The sequence below is a fragment of the Typopeltis vanoorti genome, chromosome 16, assembly GCF_054136105.1.
Source record: "Typopeltis vanoorti isolate ZY-2024b chromosome 16, IOZ_Tvanoo_1.0, whole genome shotgun sequence".
In the NCBI taxonomy this organism is placed as follows: domain Eukaryota; kingdom Metazoa; phylum Arthropoda; class Arachnida; order Uropygi; family Thelyphonidae; genus Typopeltis; species Typopeltis vanoorti.
The window spans coordinates 27,569,091-27,593,592 of NC_143564.1; the positions used below are offsets into that span (position 1 = coordinate 27,569,091).

At 36.0% G+C, this 24,502-nt stretch overlaps 1 protein-coding gene across 1 annotated transcript in view; it reads left to right on the plus strand.

Annotated features, from left to right (window-relative positions):
- Nucleotides 1-24,502, plus strand: part of LOC150097905 (phosphatidylinositol transfer protein alpha isoform-like) — a 193,685-nt gene that overhangs the window by 73,901 nt on the left and 95,282 nt on the right. Inside the window, exons 3-4 of the mRNA XM_090406086.1 lie at nt 1,418-1,581; nt 20,313-20,404. Coding sequence (XP_090262212.1) covers nt 1,418-1,581; nt 20,313-20,404 — 256 coding nt within the window. The remainder of the gene's footprint in view (nt 1-1,417; nt 1,582-20,312; nt 20,405-24,502) is intronic.

Below are 24,502 nucleotides of genomic sequence, written 5' to 3' on the forward strand. Positions count from 1 at the left end.
TTTAATATTTCAGTGGTTTTTTTATCTAAAATCGATTTGTACCATGTATTTTTTTTAAGAATGTAACATTTGGTGTTGTTGAGCATTTGGGCATAATGTGAGTGTTTTCAAACACACTTACATCACTCTGGTTTGCATGAAGACAGTTCACTCATTTGCTGCACCAATGTGGTTTTTGGCCCACGATCTGAATGTTTAAGTGAAAGAATATCAATCAAGATCGTGAGTAATTGGCGGGAGTAAACATGACTCTCCTTGAGGTGGACTTGTTCGATGGGGCTCTAGTTCTACTGGTCTTTTAAATTAGGCAAATTGTATATCTTTCAGGAGCATATGTCATTAGAGGGAGGCTCCCTGGTGGCTACTGAAAGTTAATTCCTGGTGAACTGCTCTTGTGATACCGGGTTCAGGTGGTCTAAAGAGGAGCTCAAAGAGATATGCCTGGCCCAGTTGCAATATCTGAGATTGGGCCTAAGTGCTGTCTTTAATGTGGGGAATTGTCATCCCACCTGTGCTCATGAGTTTATTGTAGGACATTGGCTAACTTAATTCCAGGATAGGTGTGCTCCTTTAATCCTACACCCTGCCCCAGCACAATACTCGTTGGGAACCTTTCGGTGGAGTCAAGTGAGATGTCTTATTGGATTAATATAATATAAAATTTATTATATTATATGTAAAGTACTTTAAGGCTTGTTTTGGTAATCTTCCTATTTTCATTCTTTGAACGTGTTCCATCCATGTTATATTTATATTTATGAAGTTGCCAATATGAAGAGACTTATGAATTATTCTGTGAAAGGAATATAAATATATTTGAAGTTCCCAGATAGTAGTTGTTGTTGGAAATATAGCTACTAGATCTAAGCTAGTTTAAATTAGAAGTAAGGTAGTATTTAAGTTAGGAACTAGAAATCATGTGCTTGGTGAAATATTTAAGAATGAGAATAAAGGTGCTAATTCAAGTGGTGATGAGTCCACTAGAACGGAAGCATCAAGGCAGCTGTTGAGATTATGTGGCAGGTGCTGCCTACTCTACAAAATCCAAATCGTCCTCATACAACCTAGGTACTGGTCTGGGTGTTGTGCTGTGTTTAGAAGAGCAGCCACCATACTGTAAGCTACTGAGATGTGCATGTTTTTCTGGAAGCTGTGGGGTCTCAAACATGTGAAGTCTTTTTTTTTTGAATTGTTTAAAAATTTTTTTGCTTGAAATGATTTATAATGAACATTCTGTGCATCATTGTTATATTCAATCTGTCAAAAACACCTCATTTAAAAATCTTAAAGTAATGAAAGGAATAAATTAATTGATCTTGCTAGTTATATTTTTCAAAATTGAGCTGAAATTGCTTTTATGATGTTTGAATATTGAATGTTTTACCTATTATATGAAAGTATGATATTATATTTATAGTATCAAGTTGGTCAACTATATTCTGTAGCCGAAGCTAGCAAAAATGAGACTGGTGGGGGTGAGGGTATTGAAGTGCTCAAAAATGAACCTTTTGACAATGTACCTTTATTGGGAGGAAAGTTCACTAGTGGCCAATATACATACAAGATTTATCATCTAGCTAGGTGAGTAAAAATTTTAATTATCTTTTTTTTTATTGCATGTATTATCACATTCCGGATATACGCTTGTATTCTGCTGTCTTGTTTTGTGCACTCAAGGAATGGAATTGGTCATATGAGCTTCTTTGTTTCCCTTTTCAGCATATGGTTTTTTTTTTTTTTGACTCTAATTTATTACGACAAAGCTATATTTCTTTTTTTCTCATTCTCTCTTTTGTATGGTATAAGCAGTTTCTTTCTTATTTCAGTCATTTTTTGAAGGAACATTCTTTTTTAATGTAGTATTTTGTTTTCATTTGACATTGCTGATAAATATTCACTGTGGTCTAGAAGTCTAGTTTTTCTGTATATAATTCATCAATATGTACTCTTTGTGCTCAGAAAGTTTTGAATCCCTTCCACAATAAATCTGATTACTTGATTTGGATCCATAAGATTTCTAGGGTGGGGTGGCATGTTTTTTACGAGATGGTAGTTTGCACGACTCTTTGCATATTTGTATATCTATCCACATGCACCACGGGAAAAGTAGCACTCTAGATTTTAAATATATAAGGCTAAATGAATTAAAATCAAATCCATTGCCAAATTTTCATTCAGTATTTAATATTATAGTAATCTACCATTTATTCAACCTTTGAAACAAATAACCCATCAATTATTACCACAGGGATCTGTGCTAGCTCTTCTCCTCTTTAATTTATACATTAGTGATATGCCACAAACCTCCTCCTGAAAGTTTGTGTATGCAGACAATCTGGTGTTGGCAACTCCAACTAAACACCTGAAAGAGACTGAGCTCTGTTCCAATCTTGAAGTTCTGTACAACTATTACACCAAATGGTATCTTTCCCGAATCCCTCTAAGACTGAAGTTTGCACATTTCACTTGAACATTCAAGCTGATAAACACCTGAAGGTCTCATTCAGAGGAGAAACTTTGAAGCACAACCCCAATCTAAAATATCTCAGATTCACCTTAGATTGCTTTTTCACTTTCAAGAAACACCTGGAAAATGTCGGCCAAAAGCTAAAATCTAGCAATAATATCATGAGGTAGCTTGTGTGTTTGGGCTAGGGAGCAGTAGCCAACACTTTGGAAATTCATGTCAGGAAGGTCGACTTGCAGTTTAACGATACCATGAAAATCATCACTGGTAGCCACTCAACTACTAACACTCTAACATCATACCACCAGACATAAGGAGGAGAGCTGTTGCTAACAGAGAGTGGATAAAATGTATCAGAAAATACTTATAATGAGAGCATCCAAAATTTACTTGCAATTCGCTTAAAGTCCTGATCTGTAAAAATCAGCAACCAGTTACATTTTCTCCTGAAACTGAATGGAAGAATTGCTGGCTTACTTAATCAATAAAAAATAGACACCTCATTACAGACCCTACAATAGAGGCCCTGGGTTTGACTTGCCCAGACAGTAATGATGCACATTCAACTGCTTGAGGACAGGCCATGCCAGATGTATACATGGGACCTGTGTCAATCTCCAACATGAAACTGTGGTGCTGATCAACAGACCATCAATCATATTATTCAGGACTGCTGCAGAGTTTTCAGGATATATTGATGGAAATGTTCGAAGCTATTCCGGATGCAGTCCAATGGATTAGAGACAATTTGAACTTAGATTTGTGATTTTTAGCATATAGATTTAGTGTGTGTGTGTGTGTGTGTGTATTCACTTTTCTATTTTTATCTTTGTATTTGCATATCAGCTGAGTTTTGGTACAGCATGTATTTGTACTTCAGTTATCAGAATAGCAAATTGCCTTCCTGATGTGGTAAGATAAAGGCTAGATTACTGTATTCATGAACAGTTTAATTTCAACTGTTACTTGGTATGATTTTTATGGCAGTATTACTAGTTTGTTTCAATAATGAAATACCATGAATTGGCATGTTGAAAAGAATTATAACACTGGAGGGAAAATCATGTAAAAAAAATTTATTAGTGTGTAGAATTTTCACCTAATATCATAGGCATCATCTGTTCACAGAATGGCAATTGAACATTAACACAATTCTGAAAAAGCACCTAAGTAGCTTATGTAAGATAACAATAAATGGTCAATTTCTTAACTTATTTAAAATGTGTGTGTGTGTGTATAGTTAAGAAATAAAGTTAGTACTTTTTAAATGAGCTAATATTTCCTATTTCCCACAAAATGTAGATCATCGGATCTGCTTAAATTAAGACAGTGAAGTCAAGTTTCACATGTTCCTTTAGAAAACTGTTCTATGAGGAAACAACTTTTGAGAAGAACTATTGTCTTCTTCTAATGAACTATGATTAGCATTGATAGCATGCTCTACAAGTCTAGGCTTTTTAGGCTCATGGTATTTAATATCAGACTTGTGTTCTTCTAGCCAAATAAAAGCAGATCTTTCTGTTTGTGTGAAATAAGATAACCCACAAGAGCAAGTAATGTGGTGGATACCTGGATAATTAAGAGGTGGAAGCTTGTCCTTAGATGTAAGAAACGTGGAGATTTTTCTGGTAGGGTGAAAGGCAACAAAAATAAGTGGTTTTAAAACTTTTGCTATGCATTCACTAATGCCTTGCACATAAGGGATAGAGATGCCTCTAGGTCTTCAACATGTGCAAGGCATTAGTGAATGCATAGTAAAAGTTTTAAAACTACTGATTCTTCTTGTTGTCTTTTGCCAGAAGAAAATATCTCCACGTTTCTCACTTCTCTTATCGTGGATTATCTTATCTTGGAAAAACAGGAAGATCTGCTTTTGTCTAGAAGAACACTAGTCTTATATTAAATACCATGTGTCTCAAGAGTCTGGACTTATGGAGCATGCTGTCAACACTAAACATAGTTCATTGGAACAAGGTGAGCGTTCTTCATGAAAGCAACTTTATAAAGATCCATCAGGATGCATAATAGACATAAATGGGTATAAATGGTTAGCCGTGTGTTCCACATATTGGGATGCATTGAGAGTCATTGGTACATGTATCCAAGTTTTCAAAGACATCCAACTAAAGATATCCCCAGGCCATCACCAAGCCACTACCAGCTTGAACAGTTCTGACCTGACATACAGGATCCATGGCTTCATGGGGTTGGTACCATATCATTAGTGTCCCATCTGCACTATGAAGTTTATATTGCTATTTATCTCACCAGGCTACACTGCCAATGTTCATTCGTCCAGTTTCGATGTTCTTTAGCCCAAGCAAGGTGTTCAACCCATTGTCGTGCCATTAGAAGTAAACAATACTTAAACAGATAGAATGAGTGCATATGATTGTGGAACAATTGATTTCAAAGGGAAAAAAGTACAGTATGAGAGAAAATATAACAGTTGTTGACTAATGAAAATATTATGGTTTGATAGGAATGAGTTGAGGGGAAGAGTTGCAATTGTTAACGAGTCAGTAAGTAAGTAGATTGTAAAGAAAGATGGTGTGCAGCATGTCAGGAGGGTTTGTTTGTACATGAACTATAGATTGCATTTAAATGGTTTTTCTTTCAAGCACTTGGTGATATTGTTCAGCGAGAGAGAATGTGACTTGTCAGGGAAACAAAATATGTCTGAGTGGTTGCATTAAAGCTTGTGTGTGTTGGAGAGAGAATGAAGGCTTCTTAGGGATGATCCCAGGGAATGCAGAACTAGTTTTGTCGAGAAAGAAAAGTGTTAACTGTGGAAATAGGAAGGAAGATTTGATTTAAGATTCAATTCTGGTAGTTGGTGTGTTGTGTGTATATACAGTATTGCCTAAAGGCAAGGAGTTCTTAGCATTGGTAAATGGTAAAGGCATGAAACCAAAAATCCCATACATTGGTAAAAAAATAAAAAAAAGTGGCTGATAGAGGAGGATGTTATAAGATTAGATTGGGATAGGTTCGGTTTATTCTGAGGGTATTGAAAAAGATTAGAAGTGGAAGAAAGTGTACTATAAAAGAGATGATAAAGGTGACATGACAACTGAAGATATTCTAGATGTCTGCTTTGAAAGATGACATCTATGCAGATATGAGATTTCTAAATGAAACAAGCAATGACAGAGTGGTAGAAAACATTCAAGAGGAATGCAATCAGGAGGTAGAACAAGGCATCATAAACCTGAAATGTGAAAGTGCAGTTGGAATGTATGATATTTGACTAGAAATTGTCTAATATTGGAGGTATAAAAGAAGTTTGTAATTCATAATGCTTGGGTTAGAGTTCCAGATGACTTAAGTAGAGCTCTCATATTACCCATCTATTAAATATGCATGAAACTGAATGTGAGAATATTATATGAATTTCCTTACTGAGTGTTCCAAACAAGATATATGCAAGCATGCTTGAGAAGAGGTTAAGAAAAATTGTAGGAGAGAAACTTGAAGATCAAGTTGGGGATCAAACCATACAGAGATTGTTAGGATCAGATTTTCACTGAAGACAAATAGTTGAGAAATATGAATGTAACAAGGATCTGTATTTATTTCATAGATTTTGTAAAAGCATGTGACAAGGCACCAAAAGAAAAGCTGTTTGAAATGCTACATTATATCAAGCCATGCATAGTTTATAATTGTCAGTAATTAGAATTGGAGGCACAGATGATTTGATATTAAATCAGACCATCTTGTCTCACATCTGGATCAAAGACAGACCACATATGAGTTCTGAGAAAGATTAGGGGACTGAGCAGATGGCATCATTTGCAGTGTCATGTTAAAAATGAGGAACAAACTTATTGTTAGTATTCAGGAATGCATGTATGAGCAGAGCTAACTTCAGGTTATATGATGACTTAAACAGAATGGGAATGGAAAGGTTAGCAAAATAAGTGTTTGTTTTTGTTGGAAAAAGACTCGGAAGGAAGACATGAACTAAGTGGATTGGTACTTTAAGAAGTACCTTAGAAGACCAAAATATAAGATCTGACAGATAAGATTGATTTGGACATTAAGAAGTTAGTATTTATAGAAACTTTTCATGTAGTACTATCATAATATCCTGCTTTCCCCCACCGCTTGAAGTTAGACCTAGGTTCTAGTCTAGTCGCTGACTGGAGAAACTTTTTCTAAGCCTATCTTCGACCAGTTCCCGAGTTAGTCGATCTCTGGCACAGGCAAGTGGGTTTTTCGTCCCGTAAACTCAAGAAAATCGACCATAGTACCCACATTATTTCAGACAGCGACATATCTTGTTAGGGTTAGGTACCAAGAGATGGCAGCACTTGTTTGCCAGCCTCTTCATTTGCGGCTGCTATAATTAGTGATAGACATGGGCCAGCTTTCTCTGATTGGCTACCGGTGGAGATTGAACTGCCCACTCAGTCTCCAAAAGCTAGATAGGATATAAAGGCCTCGCCTACTCCCTATTAGGGAATAAAAGGCGTTAGTTGATTTTTTGATTTGAAAAACACAGAAGAATATATGTAATATAAAGGGCTATTTTAGTAACAAAAATTAATGTAACAAGTTATATTTTCCAAAATATCAGTGCTGCTTTTAATATTCTTCCTATACTTATTGATTACTTCAAACAATGATATGGCACCACTAATCACTTATAGAGCTCTTATTGACTTGCAGAGACGTTATTAAAAAAAATGAAGGAAGCATTTGAGTAAATTTTCATGGTGAGTAGGATTTTGCATAATTTGTTGAGCTGTGAGGATGAAGGAGAGAGGTGTGGGGGGGGTACCACTTAAAGATAAGAGAAATTAAATCCAACCAGATTAGAATTCCTCAGTAATGTTGGTAGTAGTAGTGTGAACAATACAGAAAATGTGTTTGAAGTGGTTTTGTGTGAGATAGAGATTAACTGGACAGAACACATAGTAATTAGATGCTTGTACAGACCAGGATCATCTGAAGAGGACTGACCTGTATAGACAAATCCTATGGATATGAGGAGGATTATTATGGGTGGTTTCAGCTATGGGGATGTAGACTGTCAAATGGAAAAGAAATGAAAGAAAGTGAAGTTATAGAATTTCTTATGGATCTGTATCATCTGTATTAATGGTATTGGAAGAGTCTTGCATATGATATTCTGTTACTTGCTGATGTAAGTTAGGAAGGGTGATAAGGAATGTAGCTGAATGGGAGTTCAGCTACAATGAATGTTAGTTCATTGCTGCCAAGTGTCTCTCACATTACAGGGGAGAGACCCTTCCATCTCTGTTCCTGTCAGGATGTCATCCTCATCCAACCATATCTCACTTATTCCTACAATTTTTGGATGAACAGACTCAATTAGTGCAACCATTTCATCTGCCTTGTTTTTCACACTGCTAGCATTTGTATACAAACACAACAGCTCATTCCTGGATCTACAGCTAGTTCTACTGATACCACTCATTCGATGCGATCTCTCCATGCTCGACTGGGGCCAGTTCCCTTTCTGCTTATTCATTTTAGAACCCTCTTCAATTTTCCAACTGTTTCCTCTTGATTCCTGGTCATCCCATTCCTTTCCTGTCTACACGTGCTCTCACATCCTCTTGGAGCATCCGCCTTTCTCATGCTGTGTACCCCCTGTCCTCCCCGAGCCTCTCCATTTCAGAGCATTTTTTAAATTTGAATTTGTTGGAAGTGGTCAGTGAAAATAGAGTTGGGGAAGGGGATATGTGGACTATGAGTAAATTCAGGATTATTGGTGGTTAAGTAATTGCATTAGATATATAACACTGCTAAAGGGAACACTTGTAGGAATAAGTTATTTTCTCACTTCACAAGTCTTTGGTAAGACCTCATCTAGATTACTGTGTGCAGATATGATCACCTGGGTTCCAAGGAGATAGGAACCTTCAGAAGCAAGGAACCAAGATAACCTTGCATATTGAATTGCTCATATAAGGATTGAAGGAATGTGGTCTTCAAAATTTGATTTATAGATGGAGGAGGTGGGGGAGAGAAGATATGATACAAATATATAGAAATTAGTAAGGAGATCTTATAGAATAGATAAGTGAAATTCTTCAGCTTATGGACGACAATAGAACTAGGGAGAGTAATTCTTGAAAACTGGCTTTGCGTATTAGGATGTTTAGGTTATTCTCATGCTGTATTGTGGTGTGTGAAATGGACTAGCATCAGGTGTCTCATGGACATTCATTTTCTGCATTTTCTTCTACAGCTTTTTCCTGGCACTTTAGCATAACTAACATCTATTAAGTCGTCCATTTCTGCTGAACCTACAACATGAGCAACAGCCAGTGAACATCTTTTTACAGTTGAACTACTTAATATAATATTTACTATTTTATTTCTTTATTACTGTTTTCTGCTATCTTGAGTACTTCTGTCACCTTTGTGCTTGACACAGTAGGACCTTTGCTGTCCTTGCTAATAAACCCCTGGCTGAGCAATTGACCATTGAATTGTTGATTTATTTGAACCTTCTACTCTCATTCACCTTTCATCCCATCTATCTCAGTTCTCTGGAACAGACTTCCCCAAGGAGTACAACTTACAGCCCTTCATGAAGAATATCAGTAGATTATTTTGCTCTTGACTTAGTCCACACATGGCATTTTTTGTGTGGAGTGATACTCTCTCTCTCTCACTGGTTTCCATGAATTAAGGAGCAAAGAGGAAAATCCAACTGAAAAATTTTTAATGAATTTTTATGCAATTTGCTGAAAAGCAGCATATAAGAGATGAAAGAAACACCTGCAAAATTGTAAATAAATAAATTAATTCAGTAATAAATGGGTACATGAAGACAATAGGTCAAAATGAGATTGTCAAAATGTCTCAATAAGGAAAATGTGGTTGCGTCACTGCTCACAGTGATGTTTCATATAGTCCAACCACAGAAGCAAGAGTTGTCATTGGCAGACTGCCAAGAAGAGTCAGTTCATGTTGAAGGGGGAAAAAGAAATAAGGCGATGTATGAATTGGTCACCAGCACGCGAAATCACATGCTTTATTATGTAAAATTTTCCAACTGTTATACAAGCAAAATAGTTACCACTTTAAAAACTACAATGATCATAAAAGAAGTTAATTTTCTGACATGTAATAATAAACACTCATCCCACAATACGGATTGATTACCCTATTATCGGTGTAAAATCTGTGGTAAAATATAGAAAAAGTTTTCACCTAAATCGATGTTACATTGGCCATAAAATACTTATAATTAGAAGTGTATATTGCCTACTTTAATGTAATAAATTTTATAATATATTGTGAGAATAACAATGTAGAACCAAGAATTTGTAACTAAAAGGATCAGACAAGATTATGCTAGTAAACTGAAGGTCAATTAAAGTCTCAAAGGTCACTGAATTATAGTTTCGCCACCAAAACCTAACGTAAGTGTAGGTGATGTCAGGGTGCTTCCAGAAAATCCGCAAAGTTTGGAAAGAAAGCTAAGTGACGTCCAATGACATAGAAGGTGGGGAGCGAGAGCTCTCTCTTTTTTGGTTCCTGTGGAAAGCTTTTTTGAGGAGGAGAAGAGTCAGAGTCCTGCGAGTGAGTCGTCTGGGAGTTCATGGGACGTTTGCTAGTCTCATCCTGCCAGGGTGTTCAAGATATCCTTCCGAGATATTCTTTGACGTATGTACTAATCCACATGCGTTCTGATTTGTCGCAGCTGAAGCAGTTCCTAACATCGCAGAAGAAATACATTACTTTTCCAAGGAAGGAATTTACAAGATGACATCTATCAGATAGTGCCCAATCACAGCTATCGTGCAAAAATGAGAAGGGACCAACGGAATTCACCCTACCCTTTTAGGACCCAGGACTTACCAGATATTGTGAGCTTACTAGCTCACAATATCTGGTCAAGTCCTGTGTGATCAATATCTGTGTGTGTAAATGATCGATGTTAGTTCTTTTTAATTAATGGTGTAATGTGGTGAAGAGGTCAGAAAGCCAAACGTCAGTTTGAATGTGCATGAAAGAATATTGTAAACTTGAATGTTGCTTGTTTTACCTAATGCTTAGAACGTGTCATATATAATTTTGCCTTATTTCAAGAGGTTTGAGAGTAAGGATATGTATGCTAAAACCCATCTCTAATAAGTTCAGTGTAAAATAATTCTTTGTCTAGTGCTTTAAGTGAGTTCATTTTTGGAAATTATGGAGACAACTACCGTGTTTGAATAAAAACTTTAGTTTACTATTACTAAAATTTTACAATTCGACGTAGGGATCTGATGCCTCTTTCAATGTGGTAGATAAAATCTAATTTGTTTACCTTTTGTGGTAGATTTTATCTACCACATTGAAAGAGGCATCAGATCCCTACCTAACAACATAGCAGACAAAATACGACTAGAAACCAGTAATGTCCTAAATACCAAGAAAACCATACAGAATAACTTGACTAAAACAGAATTAGCAGCAATTAAATCGTTAAAAGCCAAACAAAACATAATAATAACAAAAGCTGATAAAGGCAGTGCCACTGTTGTCCTTGACAGGTCAACATACATACTGCAAATGAACCAACTAGTAGCCGATAACAACACATATAAAATGGTGAATTATAACCCAACAAAGAGGATAAAGGACAAAACAGAAAAACTATTAAAGTCCGTCACTTCTTGGCCACCAGACACAGTTAAAAAACTCAAACCCCACTACGCCCGCCCCCCCAGAATATATGGGGTTCCGAAAATACACAAACAAAATGTGCCCCTTCGACCAATAGTGGAAGGAATAGACAGTCCCAATTACCACCTAGCCAAGAAATTAGCGGCAACACTCAAGGAGTTGGTAGGTCATTCCCCCTCCTACGTAAAAAACACACAACACTTTATAAACATAATCAAAAACATAACACTCGACAAAGACGACTTATTAGTCAGTTTTGACGTTTCTGCCCTTTTCACTAATGTCCCCATCAATGACACAATTCTCCTACTACAGAACAAATTTCCGCCCGACATTACGGCCCTCTTTGCCCACGTACTAAAGTCCGGTTACTTCGTGTGGCAAAACAAATTCTACCTACAAAAGGAAGGTACGGCCATGGGCTCACCATTATCCCCCCCAATCGCGAACTTCTACATGGAAACCTTTGAGCAAAGGGCTCTTGATTCCGCCACGCTTCGACCGACAATCTGGCTCAGATACGTTGACGACGTGTTCGCGATCTGGCCGCACGGTCGACAAACGCTAAACACATTCCTCAGCCACCTAAACAAACAACACGAACGCATACAATTTACCATCGAAATCGAAAACCAAAATTCGCTCCCGTTCCTAGACACACTAGTTACACGTCTTCCTTCAGGCAATCTATCCTTCACGGTCTACCGAAAACCTACACACACGGGCCAATACATACATGCGAATTCATATCACCACCCAGCACAAAAATATGGAGTCATAAACACCCTTAAAAACAGAGCCACAACGATTTGCTCTAACCAGCAGGCCCTAAAACAAGAACTAAAAATCATTAGTGACACATTCATAAACAATGGCTATAACAAAAATACTGTCAATAAAATACTCTATAAAACCACAACAAAAACGAATCTAGACTACAGTAAAACCATAGCCATCCCATACATTAAAGGGTTATCAGAAAAAATCAAGAATCCTACAACAGTATAACCTTAATGCCACCTTTAAACCACCCACTAAACTTAAAACCATATTCAGCTCCTCTAAGGACCCTCTCCTCCCATTAGCACATCCTGGAGTCTACTGCATCCGCTGCACCTGTAACTTACCGTACATTGGTGAAACAGGACGGACAATCCCTATACGCAAAAAAGAACACATTAGACACATTAAATATAACCATTATGGTGAAGCAGGCCTCTCAGACCACGCACTCAACACCTTACACCAAATCAACTGGAAAAGCACCTGCTCCTTACACCGTACAAAAACATGGTACGAAAGAAAATTTAAAGAATCCTGCGAAATCCTGATAAACCACCCAAATATCAACAATAAAGATGGTATGAAAATTCCAAGGATCTGGATGGCACACATTCAGCCAACCTAATTTGAAAGATTCAACACAAGTCAGGACTCTAGCCAATCTGTTATTATTAGAAACCATTCCACTCCAACTGGCTGGAATGATGTTAATAAAATGTTAATATATGTATATAGTAGACAACACAAATAATAGGACTTTAGCGCTGATGTACAATTTTTTTTTTTTTTTTTTTTTTTTTTTCCCACCAGAGGTCAGGCCAACAATTGTGGTAGCGGTTAGTCAGTGTCTTTAACGAACCAGTATGATTGTAGTATAGCTTGTTTCCTGTGTATATTTGTACGCTCCAGAAGATGACCTTAACATAAAGGTCGAAACGTCGAATTGTAAAATTTTAGTAATAGTAAACTAAAGTTTTTATTCAAACACGGTAGTTGTCTCCATAATTTCCAAAAATGCATTCGGATCACCGTGCAAGCCTAAAAGAAAGGCTTTAAGTGAGTTGTCTTTCTGAATATGTGGAGAATCAGACACGTAATATCTCCCATTCCTTTTGTATATTAATTGTCTTAGTTAAAATAAGTATGTTTGGTTTTGTTAATAGCTTGCCTGATCTTTGTTAGCCAGTGCACTGTCTCACAAAAAACTAATTGGACCTGTGTGACCAAAGTGAGATAACTGCCATGACTGAGTAATTTGGAGTTGCTTGAAATAAAATGATTTAAGGATTATTATATGTGCTTAGCTAAATTATTCTTTTGTATGTAAAGGAAAGATGAAAAAACCTTTTACACAATCCTTAATGGTGCAGTCGTTAACAAAAATAAATTTTTAAGGATTAATACACTTGAATTATAGCAATCTAGAGTGAGGATTTTGCTCCAAGCAAAGGTTTTTCCTCAGTCTACAATACTAGCACGTGTGAGAGTATACTTCACGACATTGAAGGGGAGGGGGAGAAAGCTAAGTAGATTATGAATGGACTGAAGTAGGATAATATAATACATGAGTTTAAGATTAGAGCATATAGGCATTTTATACAGGCTCAAGCAGATACAAAATAACAAAGCAAGATGGGAAATACATGGAAGATAAAAGTAACGTTATGTGCAATAACAGTAAACAAACATAAATAACAACATACATATATAAAAACATTACATCAGAATGGATTTTCTTTCTTTTGACATGCATAGAAGTGTTGAAGGGCCTCATATCTGTGGGCGTACTATACTGTTTATAATGGTGTCCAGGAGCTCAGTTGGTAATAACAATCTTTGCTTCTCCAAAGTCCTTCAAGGCTTTCAACATGTCTGCCTAGAGCATTCCAGACATATTCAATAGGATTAAGGTCAGGAAAACTGACTGGTCAGGCCATATGTATGATAATTCTTGAAGATATTAGTGCACAAGCTTTGCTCAGTGGGGACAATCACTATCATCTTATTTCTATCACACCTGCATACGGATGAACATTGGGATCTGGGACATCATCTCTATAATAAATTTAGTTTAATCTTTTATCCAAGTGTGAGCAAACAAAGTTTGCACTTCAAAATATCTTCAGGACTGAGGTAGGGTAATACAACATCGGGCAACTCTCAGCAATGGTGGATCAAGCTCCCAACTCCTTGTCTCAGTATCTCCCATAATGCACAGCGCATCTTCTTGCGGACGTGTATACCTATGCATTAAGGGAAGGGCCACTACCCATACCAGTTTTGACCTTTATTGAGGTCTCGTCAGTGGGAGCCAGGCTCAGAGTGGAGATACTAAGGCAGAAGCAATAGGAGAGGTCATCCTTACCTATAGGAGTTGCCAAACTTTCAAACATCTTTCTCTGCTGCCTGCCCATATAATGCAGATACATGTTCATAGTGTTATATAAGCCTAGGTATGTGGGCATTAGCAGTGTAGACATCCTTTGTGCTCAAGATGAGTGGACAAAAAGAGTTGAGTCTGTTCAAATGTGGTATGATAGTCAGAGCCCACAAGTTTGGTCAATTGGTCTAAGAGATTTCTGTCACTGTGCCCCAGTCTACTGTAGGCAAGGTTATTGTGAAGTGGAAATGTGATGGAAACACTATACTCCTTTCCTGAACATAGGCTCAAGAAACTGACAAATTGGGACTAGCAAAATTGCAAGTATGCTGTCACAGTAAATCATCAGTCAGCCTTAGCAACCATTGAAAATGGCTTCTGCACATGCTCTGGCATCTGTTCTAGAACTGTTTGTTAGAAGGTGTTTACCCATGGGTTTCATGGTTGTGCATGATTCACAAGCCATTGATTACACCGGCTTATGCCTGGCATTGTTTAGAATGGTGCAAACAACACCATCATTGGACCTATAGATCATTGGATGAGAGTCCTGTGGAGCAATGAATTGTGGTGCATGATCTAGCAATCCAATGGATGTGTGTGGACCTGGTGGATTCCTGGTGAACAATAGAGTACTGTTTTGTATTAACTGAGAAATTTGGAGGTGGTAGCATAATGGTCTGGGGATGTTTTTTTCTGGTTTGGATTTGGCTCATTGATCTTTTTGTCCAGATCTTTAAATGCTGATGCCTACCATGACATTTTGGACAATTCCGTTCTTCCCACACTGTGGCAGCAGTTTAGAATAGGCCCTTTTCTGTATCAGTAATAATGCACCTGCTCACAAAGCAAGGGCCATACCTACGTTGTTTGACGACATGGAGGTGGAAGAACTAAACTGACCAGCCTAAAGGCCCGACCTCATCTCTATTGAACATCTTTTGGATGAGTTGGAGCGAAGGCTGCATGCCAGACCTACTCGTTCAACTAACATTCATCAGCAGTTTACCAGAACTTAGTTGGGAGCTACCCTAAAGGGTAATGGCTGTAATAGCAGTGAAAGGATGCCCAACTTATTGATAGCAATGCTATAGTGACTGGAAATATAAGCAGTTGCTGTCTGGACACTTTTGACAACATAGTGTATTTGAGAAGTGGATTTGGAAGGCTCTGTGAGGTTTGTTATTGATGCAATTGGTTCCTTGTGCAATACTGTACTCTGGATTCCATAATGGCTATGAGAAGCTCTTGATTTCTGAACTAGCATTTCACTTTTGTAATCAATGATCACTATGGCATTTGTCATCTAGTTGTTAGTGAGGTTGACAATCTTGTTTGTGCTGACTGAAGGTAAGGTTAAGCCAGGCTCATGCATATGAACGGAGAGAAGCATCCTCAAGGTTGTTCATAGCTGCAATTAATTCTGATGTGCTCACTGGTGCCACAGGATATTTGCCAGTCTTGAGAAGTTCATCTCAAGACTGGCCCAAGAACAAAAACTTTTGTTGCTGGGCTCAAAGTAGTGGTAGCTGGATGGTTTTTGATTTAATTTTACAGGAGAAAGTTTCATTAGTAATAAGATATTGCTCTAGGCTGTCAAAATATTTTCCCCAAATTCAGTTAGTATTTTACTGAATGGAGGTATAGTGACATAAAGACTGGTTCAAGTTTGTGAAAAGTTTATATGCTGATCCATCGATTTTTTTTACACAGCAAGCATGCAGCAATTTGCAACAGAAATCACACAAAAGACGTTTTTTGTATCTATAATGTCTAGTCTACAGTTGCATCACTTGATAATAACATTAGATTTGTCATTGCTGGTCTACTGCACTGGAACCATCTGTTGTTATTGGGTTTTGTTGCCACCATCTTTGCTGTTTTGTAGTAGGCAGTGGTTGCTTGCATGCAGCTGCTAATGCCTACTGATGGCACAGTAATATTCAGCCTTTTAACTGCTGCTGCACTTTCACCTAAGTGAAAATTATGGAGAAATCACATTTGAAGACATAAGCTAGGTTCAGAACTATAATACGCAGGAACAAGATTCAAAGACTCTTATTATTTTTAAATAAAATTTACTCAACTGGTATCCCCCCAATAGAATGGAAAAAAGCAATTGTGATTCCTACCTTTAAGAAAGGTAATAGAGATGACCCTAAAAACTATAGAGGTATCAGTATACTAAATTCCTGTTACAAAATATATAGCAGAATCTTAAATAGCAAACTAATGAAATATTTCGAAAACTTTATTCTAGAGGTACAGAATGGATTTAGAAAAGGACGATCATGTATAGTCTTTTGCTATACATGACCCAGCCTTTTGCCTAAAATTAATAATAGAGAAAAGAAGAGAATATAATTAAGAAACACATATTGCATTTATTGACTTTGAAAAAGCATTTGACAAAGTTAAAAGAAACATATTATTTAACATATTAAAAGAAAGACAAATACCAAATAATATCCTAAAAGCTATCACAAGTATATATGAAAATAATCAAATACAAATAAGATTAAATCACGAGCTATCATATACAAGAGAGATAAACCAAGGGGTCCGACAGGGATGTCCCCTCTCAGCAACTCTTTTTAATATCTACTTAAATGAAATAATAATAACATGGAGTAAAAATTTACATCAAGGAATTAAACTTTCACCTACAGTTAACTTAAACACTCTCCTCTTTGCATACCACCAAATAATAATTACAAATTCTGAAGATAACTTACAGAAAAGCTATTTTAAATCTAAATGAGATATCCAGAGATTATGGTATGATAATATCAATGGAAAAATAAAAAACTATGGCCTTTAAAGGACAAGATCCAGCAAGAACTAAAATAGTAATAGATAACAAGATCTTAGAATAGGTGAATTCATTTAACTACCTAGGATGTATGATCACATATGAAAAAGATATAAACATAAAAATTGCAAAATATTTAAAAATAACAGGTGTAATTAACTCTACATTTAAACCAAACCTAGTTCAAAAACAAACCAGGCTAAAAGTATACAATACATTAGCCTTACCGGTCTTAATGTATGGAAGCGAAATCTGGACAATAAAACAAAAAGACAAACAAAGATTAACAACAGCAGAAATGAAGTTTATGAGAAAAACTGCAAAGTATACCCTATTTGATCACAAAAGAAACCAAGATATTATGAAAGAATTAAACCAAGAACCAGTAATAGAAAAAATTAAAAAATATAAACATAAATGGATGGAACACATTCAAAGAATGAAAACAGAAAGATTACCAAAACAAGCCTTAAAGTACAAGCCATTAGGAAAAAGAAAACCAGTACGTCCTCTTAAACGATTCAATGATGACTTCTAAAGCCGGAACAGGCCATGCTAGGCCTAAATCCTTGATACGTATGATGATGAAAATAAAGAGCACGCAATTAGGTTAGTTTATTTCAAAGTATCACCTATCTAGAGTTGTCTTATGAGTAAGGCCACTCCAGATAGTTTCTTACAGTGGATTTCTTTGACCAAAGCATATTAGCAAGATATAAATGGCTGTAATGGTGCTATAGAAACAGAATAGGAGATCCTCCTAGTCTGGCTGAAATAAATAGATCAGCAACTGCACTACATCTGGTAAACTGAAGTTCAAAGGATTAGTGCGAGCTTTGGAAGAGCATGTAAGGAATGCCAGTTGAGATTTTGAGTTTTTTTGAAGTATGGTCTCATGACCACCTTCAGACCACATGAAAAACTGCATCTTTTATCTGATCTCCAAATGATTTATTCCAACCTTTAGATTATTAGGAGGTTTCCACTTTCAGACCTTATTTTAGGCACATGGCACATTGGAAGGACAGCCTACATCAGAATTGCAGAGCACAAAGATCACATCTAGTTTCACAACTTACATCTGCTCACTTGCTGACTACCACAAATTTTCATATTAACAATTTAACGGAATAAAGACTGCATGTGGGATAAATTAAGCAAAATTTAATTTAACAAATGCCACCGAAACAGCTTCAGAGATGAAACATAAAATATATAAAAAATCATAAAAAATATAGAAACAATAATAAAAAAAAATATTCATATAGCACCCAGAATTGAAGTGGAACTGATTAGTTCATGAAGTTCATGCATGGACACTAGTACGTTAGCTCTAATTGTTTAGCAGGAGGGCTTGGAATTTTTTTTTTTAAGGGCATATCATTAACCACAACGACCTAACTTAAAATTTTATTTAAGTGTAGATGATTTTATTATTTTTTTTTTTTATTATTATTACATGAAACATCCAGGGAGTCCAAAGACTCATCGAGGGAGAGTGTGCCAATGGCATCAAGCGATTGTCCCCTTGCAACTACTAACCACGCTCAAACTTGTTTAACTTTTTACGAGCCGTTAGTAGCAGAGGCTCTACCAATCAACCAACATTTTAATACTAGTTATTTCTTTAAAAAATTGCTCATATTTATACTTGTGCCAATGAAGCTTAGTGGTTTACTTCCATTTGATTCGGTGAGTAGCCCTTATGTTTGACTAATGGTGTGAAGGTTAGAAAACAGTGACTAGTGGTTTACTTCCATTTGATTCGGTGAGTAGCCCTTATGTTTGACTAATGGTGTGAAGGTTAGAAAACAGTGACTAGCTTAGTTAACCAAGCTAGCAGTGTTTCCGTCAACACTGAAAACGGTGTTGAAGGCATTTTTCATGAAAGATTTACCAAATTTTAGAATGTTTTAAGAGCTTTCACACAAAGAGGTGAAGTTTGCTATTATCATCAGAACTACAGATCATTTAGATCATTGAGGTTGGTAATTTATGCATAGGAGAATAGAAAGCAAAAAAAGAAGTTCTTGCAGGGAAGCCATCTACCATGACACATTGTGAATGGTAAAAAGAAACTTCTCAATTAGTTATCATGGCTCAGAATAGCCAACAATTTAAAAGCGTTTCAAGAATAGTATATCACATGCAAGAATACACTTTACCGTTCAGTATATATCTGGCGATTGGAATCGCTTATTGATTATTTCTCATATTCTCAAGGATTATGCTTACAGTTTTTGTTTAAGACAACTATGAAGATAGTGACATTTTATTCTTTTTTATGATTTACAATAAAAAAAAAAAAAAAAGATATCATGGACAGAAAAAATTACCAATGAAGATGTCTTAAAATCCATTGGCAAAGCTAAACATCTTGTACAAATAATCAAGAAACGAAAAACATCATATCTTGGCCACATCATGAGAAACAGCAAATACCAACTTCTACAAACTATTTTGATAGGAAGAATTGGTGGCAAAGGAACTAGAGGAAGAAAAAGAATATCATGGTTTGACAACATCAAGACATGGACAGGACAGCAGTGCACAACTGCTCAGATTAGCAGAAGAGCGCAGTTTGTTCGCCAAGATGGTCACTGACCTTCGATAGAAGATAGCACAATAAGAAGAAGACAGTAACTTCTTTTTACTTGCCTTTCTCCCACTTGGAGGAGAGAGAGTTAAAACAAAATAGGTGAGCCAGACTGATCTAATTTTGCATTTATTATTCGTTATCTTTAATCTTGCTGTAATTCAGATAAATATCAGTAATGATACTTTAGCACCTATTTGTAATTCAGATAGGTGCTAAAGGAATTGCACAAGCTATTTGGAAAACCTGTTCATTACTTTCAGATGGCATCCCAACTTGCTAGCAACTTAGCTGGTATCCTGACTAGCCAGCAGTTTATTAAGCTAGCTGGGCGGTTAGCCTGTTAAACTGTTAATAAAGCAGACCTAGCAGTTCTGTTCTTCAGCACTGGAGATATGTCTTTGTCCTTTAGCTAGTAGATAACTTTCACTGCTGAAGAACATTGGGAAGGTGTGTGTGTTTCCATGGTATGATATTCCAGGGCCTCATTTGTAGAAACAATCAGCACCAACAGCAAGATGGAATTGTTTTGGCAGCAAGAGAGATGGTGTTGTGCATCACTAACCCATTAGTGGTTCTGTTTCATAGTTGGTATTTAAAAAGTTCTTTTCCTTTTCAGCAAAGTTCCAGCTTTCATTCGTTTACTTGCTCCAAAGGGATCCCTTGAAATACATGAAGAAGCATGGAATGCATACCCATACTGTAAAACAGGTGAGCAAGATTTAATGTGATTATTATAAAATGAAAATCAAACCAGTCAAATGGGTTTCTTTATTGGGAATTGAGGCCTCTTAGAGGTAACATTCTAAATTTCTTTTTAAAAACATCCACTAAAGATGCACTCATAATATCCACTGTCAACCCATTCCACATAGTATGCTTCCTAACAGTGTCCTTACAATTTCCAAAGATTACTGAGTTCTTGCCCCAACTTGCTATGCATTGTGAAATCTCACATGTATCTATACATGTTTCTTCCCTTCCCTTCTGTCTATTACCAGACTTTGAAGATAATATGTCCTCATATGTGCAATTCCATAGGCTAGATCTTCTCATTTGACTTATCTTCTCTGACTTCAGGTGAACATATTTGAGCATATTATATAGATGATCAGTATATGCATACAGTTCTATAGTGTTTTTATGTAAATTAATATAAATATAGAAAATGAAAATTTAATCACCAGTTAATATTGTTAGTGCATTTATATTGTGATAAAATTTTGCACATTATAATTTTGTTTATTGTAAGTGTGCATTGTTAATATATCTTGTTTATTATGTAGATTAATTTTTAATGAAGTGAATTCACTTGATTATAAGATGGTCTATATAGAATAAGGGCATGAGTGTTCACCACATTCAAGCAAAGTGCCATAACGATGACATGTAATGGCAGTGGTTTCTCTCACTTCATGATTGATGTGGAAATGAAGCATTATGTGACTGGATCATGTACAAGTGAAAAGAAAACAGATGAAAAAGAGAGAGATGGGAGAATTTTTAGAATAAGTTAGTTGAAAGTTTGTTAGCAGTCTTTCATAAAGAATAAAGGACACTTAAAAATTTTTAGTTGTTGTATTACAAATGTAATTAAAATGACAGTTGTGTAAGAAATTAAAGGAAGTTTGAAAATAAATGAGCTGTTTCATGTAACAAAAAATAACTAACATTGGGTTTAATAGGTTGTAATAGGTATTTAATTAAACCTATTAATTTTCCCACATATGCTAATTGCTTCATCTGGGTTAGGAAGAACAAACAAATATACAGGGTAGCCATAAAATAACTTTCCCTCTTTGGAGGCATCTGTAGCTAAAACCAATAAACAGAATGAGACCAAATTTTATAATGAGACTTTTGAAGGGGAAGATGATTTCTGTGAAAAAAAAGATTTAGTACCAAAAGTTGCCAATAGGGAGAATTTTGGTGCTGGGAGAGCCAAAAACACGCAGATAATTACATTAAAAAGCAGATAAAATGGAATAATAACATTTCGGCAGTGTAAGTGACAGCTGCATCACTCATTCCAGCTTGATGTGTGGCACGTTACAATGATGATAATAATTTAACTAAAATAACAGCTTGCGAGAGACACAGAAATTAATGTAGTGATTGAACTCGCAGGAAATAATGTTTTATTCATCAGAATCATGGTCCCCTGGACCACAGTAGCAACGTCTGTTACTGTCTCTTCTTGCACTGCTTTCCATTCTCTGCCACGTCTAACTCCTATTGATCCAGTTTCTTCTAACTTCTTAATCATAGCTCTCAGTGCTACAGCTGACATAGGACCTGTACGCAGGTTATGAAGCCTTCTAAATTCCCGAAGGGCTGCTACAGCATTGCACTGTTTAAGGTAAAACAATTTAACAAGTAAAGCATGCTGAGGCAAGGTAGGATGCATATTGAGCACAATTCGTCAGTCATTTGAATAACTGCCTGAATGTTCACAATCCCTTTTTAAGTGGAATTGGTGGCGCTGCTGTCACGCACGCACAGTAAAATTTGCATAGTCCTTTTACCTGTGTTTACTGGGAATATTTGACTGCTTTCGGCTTCACCAGCGCCAAAATTTCCCCTATCGGCGACTTTTGGTACTAAATCTTTTTTTCATGGAATTCATCTCCCAATGCCTTCGAAAGTCCCAATATAAAATGGTCTCATTCTATGTATTCGTTTTAACTACAGATACATCCAAAGAGGAAAAGTTAATTTATGGCCACCCTGTACAATATGCGGTAAATATGAATCATTACATAACTAAAAGCCAAATATTTAGGAACCGTTGATCATAAAAGAGGAGTTAATTTTCCGACGTGTAATAATGAACACCTCATGTCAGAAGATGGATTGATTACCCTATTATCAGAATGGATTCTTCTTTTTGTGACGTGCAGAAGGGTCTCCAATCTGTGGGCGTACTATAGCAGACGACATAAATTTTGGCAGTAAAAATTTGGAACAGTATACATAGTGTACATGGAAGTGTACATGGATTTAGTTACCAATTTAAAACATTTGTAAAATGTTTTAAATTGGTAACTAAATTATTTCATTCTGGTGAGTGATTTTTTAAAATAGTTTGCCATAAAAATGCATAGATAGAAAATTTTTAAAATCTGTAACATTTATTTTTAAAATGTATATAGGCACACTAATCAAATTTTAGAGGTGCACTAATTGAATTTGGGTATCTAAAAAAATGACGCATACTGCAACAAAGAGAAATGTAGATAACAACCTGTATCAGTAGACTTACGGTTATATGTTAAGAGATAGTTGTACGTTAAGAGAGAGATGCCTCCTTCTCCTTTTTCTGCACTTAGATATTCAAAATTAGAATATCTAAGAAAGATGATTTTCATTTATTTCCAAGTTCTAAAGTGAATTTAATTTTTTGGTGGAAGGAGTTAATTGATGAAAGAAAATTGTGCAACTCAGCCACACTGTTTTCACATTATAAATATATCATTACATATCTCCACCATAGTGATAGTTTAGAATTTGTAGATAGCAAGACATCTTTTTCAAAGTTTTCCATTAATAAGTCAGTACATGGAGGAGGTAGGGCTTCCCATTGCAAGGCCAGATAGTTGTTTGTAGATTTCCCCATTCCACCAGCAAAAATTTGAGTTGAGAGATGTCTTGAGGGACGGACCAGATTATCTACAAGTGCCAAAACCTTTCTGCCAACTATTGTGCACATCTGCTTGAACAATGACTGACCTGTACCAGCTTCCATGCTCCATGTGTTTCTGTTTATTTTTGTTTAACAGTTTCTACATATTTGGCTCTTAGTTATATGGTTAATACTTACTTCTTATTGTGTATTTGTTTATTCTTCCTAACCCAGAAGAAACCACTAGTATATGTGGCAAAACTAGTAGGTTTAATTAAATATCTATTACGACCTATTAAACCCAGTATTAATTTTTTGTTACACTTTATGGATATTAAAGATTCCATTAGAACAGTAATAACCTTGTCTATTTTTCCAAGATATACATGGAATTGGTATAATTTTTCCTTGAAAATCCTCATGAAGGAAGAGGAAAAAAGTTGTGAATCATGAGAAAGTAGAAAGAAGGAATATTTTTCTGACTTGTCTAGAAGGCATTGAAGAACACTGTAGTATTCAAAATTGAGGATTTATTGTCCAAGACAACTTTCCTTTATTTTAGTGCTAGGACTTCTCCAGTTACCAAGATTTTCCAGGGAAAGAATTGTTTATGCTAAATAGTTTAAAAAAAAAAAAAAAAACCTTTATTCAACTTATTTGAAATGAGGCTGAATTTAAGAAACATATTTTTTTTTTTAAACTTATGATTTACTGTTGTCAAAGTTTACTTCGGAATGTTTTATATTTCTTTTTATTTATGTATCTTGGAATTATTATTGTATGGGCACCTCTGGAGTTTGAACACTCATCACAGGAGATGCAAATTATCCACACAATCTATCATACCTCTCCTTGAACAGACAAACTGCTGACACTGGCAACCCATTCATTCACAACTCCAAGTGAAAATTCTTGTTCTGATACCCTCACTAACCACACCTTTATTCAACTTCCATGGATAACCTCTTGTTCTACACTCTCCAGCCAAGTTCTGAAGAATTGATGCAGGGAAAATGTCTCTGCATCAATTCTTTAAAATCTTTTTTTTTTTTTTTAAGTAACTTATATATTTCTATCATATCCCTCCTCCCCTCTTTTTTTTTTTTTTTTTGCTTTACAACCAACTTCTACAATCACACATCTTAATCTGACTTCATAGGGAACATTCTACAGACCACTCACCATCT